General features: G+C 46.8%; 1 protein-coding gene and 1 pseudogene across 1 annotated transcript in view; both read right to left on the minus strand.

Moving 5' to 3' along the window:
* LOC105539082 overlaps nucleotides 1-1,435 on the minus strand; it is a 2,438-nt pseudogene extending 1,003 nt beyond the window's left edge.
* A 5,026-nt stretch (nucleotides 1,436-6,461) lies between these two features.
* Nucleotides 6,462-8,035, minus strand: part of LOC105539088 (TBC1 domain family member 3B-like) — a 23,578-nt gene continuing 22,004 nt past the window's right edge. Inside the window, 3 exon segments of the mRNA XM_011979208.1 lie at nucleotides 6,462-6,817; nucleotides 6,820-7,030; nucleotides 7,217-7,572. Of these exon segments, the coding sequence (XP_011834598.1) occupies nucleotides 6,777-6,817; nucleotides 6,820-7,030; nucleotides 7,217-7,572 (608 nt within the window). The 3' untranslated portion in view covers nucleotides 6,462-6,776.

An 8,035-nucleotide genomic window follows, 5' to 3' on the forward strand; every position in this document is an offset into this window, starting at 1 on the left:
GTATAGTTTTGTAAGCACATTGCAAATTACCTTTGCAAGCAGAGTAGGTCTCTGGGCTTGAGAAGCTGGTGGGTCAGTCAGTCTGAGTATGCTTATCTGAGATAAGGATGTTCCCATCCACTCAGTATGCAACCCAAGGTCACCTCTCCTCTGCTCCCCATGAGCATTTTATGCATATTTAAGTAATACCCCTGCAGTCATAAAAAGGCATGAGATCATGTCCTTTGCAGAAACATGGATGGAACTGGAAGCCATTATCCTCAACAAACTAATGCAGGAGCAGAAAACCAAATACCACATGTTCTCACTTATAAGTAGGAGCTGAATGATGAGAACACATGGACACAAGGGGAGAAACAACACACACCGGGGCCTGGTGGTGGAGGGAGAGCATCAGGAAGATTAGCTAACAGGTACTGGGCTTGATACCAAGATGACGAGTTGATCTGTGCAGCGAACCACAGTGGCACACGTTTACCTAGTTAACAAACCTGCACCTGCACATTCTGTACAGGTACCCTGAAACTTAAAATAAAAGTTGAAGGGGCTGGGCACGGTGGCTCATGCCTATAATCCCAGCACTTTGGGAGGGCCTAGGCAGACGGATCACTTGAGGTCAGGTGATCCGTAAGCCATATATATATATATATAAATCCAAACATTGTTTATTACACAGGTGGACCCTGATATTCGTGATGGGCTTTTTGGTAGCACAAGCACCAGGGCCTCCAAACTTTCTGGATTTGCAATGACAGGTGTCAGCCACCAGCAGGGTCCAGTCATACTGGATGAGGACCTCTTTAACCTTCTTGGAAGCCATTTCCATGTATTTCTAGTAACAGGCCACCAGGGCTTTGGAGGTGGACTGACAGATAGCATAAATCTGGGTCATGTCACGCCCATAATCCCAGCACTTTGGAAGGCTGAGGCGGGTGGATCACAAGGTCAGGAGATCAAGACCATCCTGGCCAACGTGGTGAAACCCCGTCTCTACTAAAATACAAAAAATTATCCAGGTATGGTGATGCGCGCCTGTAGTCCCAGCTACTCAGGACGCTGAGGCAGGGGAATCGCTTGAACCCGGGAGGTGGAGATTGCAGTGAGCCGAGATCGTGCCACTGCACTTCAGCCTGGGTGACAGAATGAGACTCCATCTCAAAAAAAAAAAAAAAAAAATCTTGGCCATGTGGCCATCACCCTTCACTGGGACATGGATGTCCACACCAGCAAATCACTCCTTGCCCAGTAGCAGAACTGGTTCCAGTGGCTTGTACCGCAGCGTGCACGGTTCCATCATCTCTAGGGGCTGCCTATTCACTTCGATGAGGCCATTGCCACATTTGCAGCCCACCATGGCTGTGGCCATCCTCTTCCATCCAAAGACCTGCACGGACTGCAGCAGGCCCTTGGACCGCATGGCTATGGGCATAGATAAGAGATCCTCAGCATGCAGCACCACAACTGGAAAAGCCAGTGTCATATGTTTTAATGCGCACATTTTATAGAACATCTGGGGAATGCCTTAGAGTTCTTCCCATTTCCTGTATTGAAATATAGCCAAAAGTTACTGGATCCATAACACACAAGGAACCAGCAAGTGATAGATTCCTCTTATTTTTCAGTGGCTTGTCTGATGATGCAACTACTGATTTGGGATAATTCCACTACCATTCATCCACTCATTTCACCCTCAACGTTTACACACCAAAAAAAAAAAAAAAAAAAAAAGAAAAAGAAAAAAAAATCCTAATAATTTTCTTTGTCAAGAAACTTAAATCTCTCAGCTTGTTACCGGGGAAGAAGAAAAAAAGGAAAGAAGGAAGGAAATTTAAAGACTGTGGGTAGTAAATGGCATTTAAACTGGGACCCTCTCAAATATAAAATAATTTTTATTTATTTATTTTTTTTGAGACAGGGTCTTGTATCACCCAGGCTGGAGTGCAGTGGCGCCATCTCAGCTCACTACAACCTCCACCTACCGGGTTCAAGCGATTCTTCTGCCTCAGCCTCCCGAGTAGCTGGGACTACAGGCACATGCCACCATACCTGGCTAATTTTTGTATTTTTAGTAGAGACTGGGATTACAGGCGTGAGCACTTTGGGAGGCCGAGGTAGGCAGATCCCTTAAGGCTAGGAGTTCAAGACCAACCTGGCCAACATAGTGAGGCCCTATCTCTACTAAAAATACAAACATTAGCCGGTCATGGTGGTGTTCACCTGTAATCCCAGCTACTTGGAGGCTGAGGCGTGAGAATCACTTGAGCCCGGGAGGCAGAGGCTTCAATGACCCAAGATCCAGCCTGAGCAACAGAGCAAGACTCTGTCTCAATAAATAAGTAAATAAATAAGTAAATAAATAAGTACTTATGCTCCTCTTTTAATGGAAATTGAAACAAGGAAAGCCTGTTCTTAGGGGAGCTGTGTTAGGCCATGTGCAGAGATTGTAAACATTCCTCTTCCTGGCAGGATGTAGGGAAATTCGTTTGCCTTAAACTTTCTGTGTTCAATTGACTTTGGATTCTTAGGGGTGTTTATCAGAATTTGTTTTAGGAAACCAGACAAGAACTTAAAAAAAAAAATCTTGTATCTGACTAAGTCAGACAGAATTCTCTGCCAAGATACTTTGCTATTTTCCATTTTTAATCCAGTCTGTTTGGAGACCCCAGGAGTTGATTTGGTGGATACACTTTCTGGGGCAAGAAGAGTCCAAGTATTTTCTCAGAACCCTGCCTACTAGTGACTACTCCAGAATGTCAGTAAACTTGTGTCTTGTTTATCACATGCCATTTTTTACATTATCACATGCCATTTTTTACATATCTTGTTTATTACATACCATTTTTATGTATCAGATTGGCAAATATGAAAAGCTGGATAGCCAATCCACTGAAGATGAGGTAGAAAGAATTTGAGTACTTGATGACCAAATTTTGCTGGGAAATGAACCAACGCTGGAACTGCCTGACCTCCAGAATTCCTCTTATGTGAAAGGATACTTTTCATTATTGCTCAAGCCATTTTGAGTTGAGCGTTCAGTGGCTTGCATCAGGAAGCTTCAGGGCTAACTTGTACCTGGGGTACAGTACCTGGGGTTAGTACCAGGGCTACACGTACCTGGGGCAGCAGGTCCAGCCCAGGCAAGGGCTGCAGGGATGAAATGCCCCAAACACTGGCAGCTTGCCTGGAGCTTCTAGGAAAAGCATGATTATCCTCCTTCCAGCTTCCAGAGGACCAGGGTCCAGAGGCAATTGGATGGGTTTTGGCACTTTGGAACTGAAGAAAAGTGCCTGTTTTACACCAAGGGCTCAGATTTTGATGTCATTCATTTAGTTACTCATTATAAGTCTGTAGACAGTGGGCAAGATATGGAAACAAACAAAGGTGTCTAATAAACAGAGCACACCTTCTGGGTCCCCTCCCTCCTACTCTCACCAATCCCCTTTTCAGGGCCAAACCCACCCTTCTTCCCAGGGCCTGGTCCCTCTGTCTGTCTCTTTCACAGGAAGTAGAATTATACACCATCTGAGAGCCTGTACAGGGGCTGGATCAGGCCCAATGTGGATCTTGAGAACTGAATATCTTCACCCAGTTTCCCCCAATAGTCACATCTCACATTATCAGAGTATCATGTCAAAATCAGCATTTGGTGTATGTATCACATATGTAGATGTGTGTAACCACCACTACAATCAAGATACAGAATTATTGAAACATATAAAACACTAATAAAAGAAATTAAAGAGGGCACAGATAAATGGAAAGATATCCCATGTTCATGGATTTGAAGAATTACTATTATTAAAATGTCCTTATTACCAAAAACAATCTGCAGACTTAATGTAACAATATCGTACCAGTTTGCAAGCACTTTTACCTCCTGATAAACTCACCTATGTGTGTTCTTTAGATTCAAACATACTGCTGCTCTAGAGAGTGTATGACTGAGAAAACAGTAATTTCAAAAAGATTAAAATAAGACACCCCACTAGAATATATACAGAATTCTTATAGTCAACAATAAAACAACAAATACCCAGTTAGAATTGGACAAAGGACTTGAATAGACATTTCTTCAAAAAACATATACAAATTTCCAATAAGCACATCAGAAGATGCTAAATATCATTGTCATCAGGAAAATGCAAATCAAAACCACAGTGAGATACCAGTCCACACTCACTAGGATGGCTGCAGTCAGAGCAACAGATAACAAATGTTGGTCAGACACAATGATGGGAGCAATAGACACCGGGGACTCCAAAAGGAGGGTGGCAGGGCAAGGGCTGAGAAACTTTCTATTGGGCACTATGTTCACTATCTGGTGATGGGATCAATAGAAACCCAAACCCCAGCATCACACAATGTACCCTTGTAACAAACCTGTGAATGTACCCCCAATCTAAAATTAAAATGTTTTAAGTGAAATAAAAGGATTAACTGGGAAAGAAATAAAACAAGGGTTGGTGAGGGTGAGAGGAATTGAGACCTTCCTGCCCTGCTGGTGGGAATATCAAATGGTGCAGTCACTTTGGAAAATAGTCTGGCAGTTCCTCCAAAGGTGAAACACAGAGTTACGACATGACCAGCAATTCCACTCCTACGTATACACCCAAGAGAAACGGAACATATGTCCACAGAAATGTTCAGAAGAGCATTATTCAAAATAGCCAAAAAGTGGAAACAGCCTAAATGTCTATCAACTAATGAATATAAAAAAACTGTTATATGCATACAATGGAATATTATTTGGTGATGAAAAGAAAGAAGTACTGATTCATGTTACAACGTGGATGAACCTTGAAAACATTATGCTTAAGTAAAAGAAGCCTGTCAGAAAACACCTTATATTATATTATTTGCTTTGTATGAAATGTCCAGAACAGGCAAACCATAAAGTAGATTAGTGGTTGCCTAGGACTAAAAAGAAGAGGGCGGGCATGGGAGAGTGACTGCCTAAGGGGCACGGCATTTCTTTTCTGGGTGATGAAAATGTTCTAAAATTCCTTATGATGATGGTCACACAGTTCTGTGAATGGAGCAAAAAGCACTAGATTGTGTCCACTTTAAATGGGTGAGTTGTATGGTATGAGAACTACTATCAGTAAAACTGTTTTATAGAATAAATAAACAAACTCCCAAACAGAGCCAGCAGCCAGACTTCTTCCTGTTTCCATGCCAGGGATCTCGCTCCTATTTGCCTTTAATCCATGTATCTTTCTGTTAACAAGAATCCACCCAGCCAGCAAACTCGTGTTTGCTCTGTGGTGACATCACCAGGATGCACCAGGCCCTGGCCCTGACATTACTCTGCAGTCCTTGCCAACTAGGTCAGAAGCCATGTGACACTGGAAAACCCATCAACCTGTCTAACCATCAGGTTCCTCCTCTGTGCATTAACAATGACATTGATGCCTGCTTTGCAGGGCGCCGGGAGGGTAGAGGGAGGTGTACGCTGGAGAGCTCCCCCAAGGGCAAGGCCTGGCTCTGTGTCATTCACTGTCAGATCCTCAGAGCCCAGGGCTGGCCCAGAATGTGACCACCATTCCATCAGAGTTGGATTTGATCCATCAGTGCTGAAGGCAGGGGATAGAGCTTCGACAGACCCCCTGTGTCCTGTCTTCTTTATCTGCAGCTTACTCATCCTCTCCCCTTTCACATGCACCCTGCAGAGCAGGTGTTCACTGAGCTTCCACAAAATTCACTAGAGCAGCTGATGGATACTGGGGCCTGGATTCACTGTCAAAGTGTTTCTCAAAGAGTGCTCTCCAGAACACCATGGAAAACTCATTTGCTGTGTAAGTTTGAAAACTCCTGCCCACAGGTCTCCCCTTGTGTACGAGCAATCAGCTCTACCATTCAGCCCAGGTGTGTGTTTGCTGAACCACCTGGAGGAAGCTGAGGAGACATGAGCTGAAGGCAGAGGGTGAGTCCGAGGTGGGATCTTGGAACAGGCATGAGAAGTTAGGCAAAAATGGGATAATTCCAGCCTTAATAACCTTAGATAATAGTTCACATTATTATTTAGTTAATAGGATTGTACTCACGTTAAATTTCTTTTTTTTTTTTTAACAGATAAAGTCTCACTCGGTCACCCAGGCTGGAGTGCAGTGGTGCAGTCATGGCTCACCGCTTCCTGGAACTCACGGACTCCAGCAGTCCTGCCTCAGCCTCCTGACTAGGTGGGACCATAGGCACACGCCACCATGCCTGGGTAATTTCTTTGACTTTTCTCTAGAGACAGGGTCCACCTGTGTTTCCCAGGCTGGTCCCAGACTTCTAGACTCAAGTGAACCTGAACCTCCTGCCTCAACCTCTTAAATTGCTGGGATTACAGGTGTGAGCCACCACACCCGGCCTAAATTTCTTATGTGCCATGGGACTGCAAAACGTCATTATTAGGGGCAGCTGGATGGAAGGTGTAGGAGGTCACTGTAGTGTCTTTTCAATCTTTATATCTAAAATCATTTCAACAGGAAACATTTATTTTAAAACATGAATGTGGTTATCCTTCCATGAGTGTGAAGTACAAAGGCAGGCTCACGGTGTCGTCAGAATTCAGAACGCTGGTCACGGGGCTGGGGGTGCTGGGAGGGGCTGGGCATGCTTGGCTTTGTGATCTGGGGGCTGGTGTGTTCCATCTGTGAAGGTCTTTCGAGCTGCACACTTTCTTAATAAATTTTCATAAGTTTAATAAAAAATAAAACGAGGATGTGAAGCTTTCTTGGGTTGTTAAGCCTCGGGAAGTTATCCAGCCATGAGCCCTGCCCCAGATGCTTCTAGAAGCCTGGAGGGAACTGAGAACTTTCCAAGTAGAGGAGCAGAGGCAAGGCCCTGAGGTGGGAGCGCGCTGCTTCTCGTCCCTAGCTGTGAAGGGGGTGTCCTGGTTGGAATCAGTGCTGGGTGCAGTGCAGGGCTGGAAGTCCATGTCCACAGTGTGGCTCAGTGCAGTGAAAGCCAATCTCACCCCCTCCGCAGGGTGTTCCGCCTGCCAGCAGGTGGCCAGCTGGTCTACCTGGGATACGGTGCCATTCTAGAAATTGGGTGCAAGGCTCTTGTCTGTAGATAGGGTGCCCTGTTGCAGTGGGATATCTCCTGGCCTCCCTCAGTCCTGATGGGCCTGGGCAGGGCCTGGTGTCAGGGTCCCCGCGGGCTTCTCGAGCTGGCCCTGTCCCACAGTCCCGGGGCTGTCCAGGACACATTCAGAAGGGACACAAACCCAGCAGCTCTGTTCGAAATCATAATGGGGGAACCAAGGGCCCCCTACATCCAGGTCCATTGGGAGCCGGGGCATCGAGTTCCACTCCAGGAATCTCCAGGAGTCCTGAGGTCTTCCCTGAGCTGGGGCCGGGCTGGGCACACCCTGAGTGCCCACAGGGTAGGTGTCTTCCCGGACAGCCCCACCGGGACAGGGTGTAGAAGAACAAGGTGCCCATGGCGGGGAAGCTGACCAAATGGGCCACTGGAACCGGGCTGGTGGGCCTGGAGGGGTCTGCCTGTCCCCCTTGCAGAGGGTCTTCCTGCCACGTGAAGCCTGCATAGGCCTGGCTGCTGAGGACCCTTGCTCGGGTTTGGCTGAAAGGAAAACAGATGTGGTCAGTGTCTCCACTGAGCCCATGCAGGCCTTTCCGGGCCGGGTCCTACCTGCCTGGGTCTCTGGAGTCCTCAGGATCTCTGTGTGGCCCCGTGGTCTGACACTGAGGACACGCCTGTAGTGTGCTGATCCCAGAGGGAGGGGTGTGTGCCACCTGGCATGGGAAGCTGTCAGAGCATGGCAGGTGGCTCCTGGGACTGTCCCCAGGTTTCGAACTAGCTGGGGGCTTCCTATGACACACCCTCATCCCAGGTCTGTTGGGGCAGGGATACAGCCCCCAGTGAGAACTCAGGTGGGAGGGGACTTGGATGTCACCCAGCCCCTTGTCACCTCACATGAGGACCCATCTCCACAGTGGTTGATTGGGCCCGGACATGGGTCACCCTCTGCCCTCCTGGGCTGCCCAGTCCATGCCAGGACTGACCGTTCCCACATCTGGCTGAA

This window comes from Mandrillus leucophaeus, unplaced genomic scaffold (assembly GCF_000951045.1).
Source record: "Mandrillus leucophaeus isolate KB7577 unplaced genomic scaffold, Mleu.le_1.0 Scaffold1038, whole genome shotgun sequence".
Classification (NCBI taxonomy): domain Eukaryota; kingdom Metazoa; phylum Chordata; class Mammalia; order Primates; family Cercopithecidae; genus Mandrillus; species Mandrillus leucophaeus.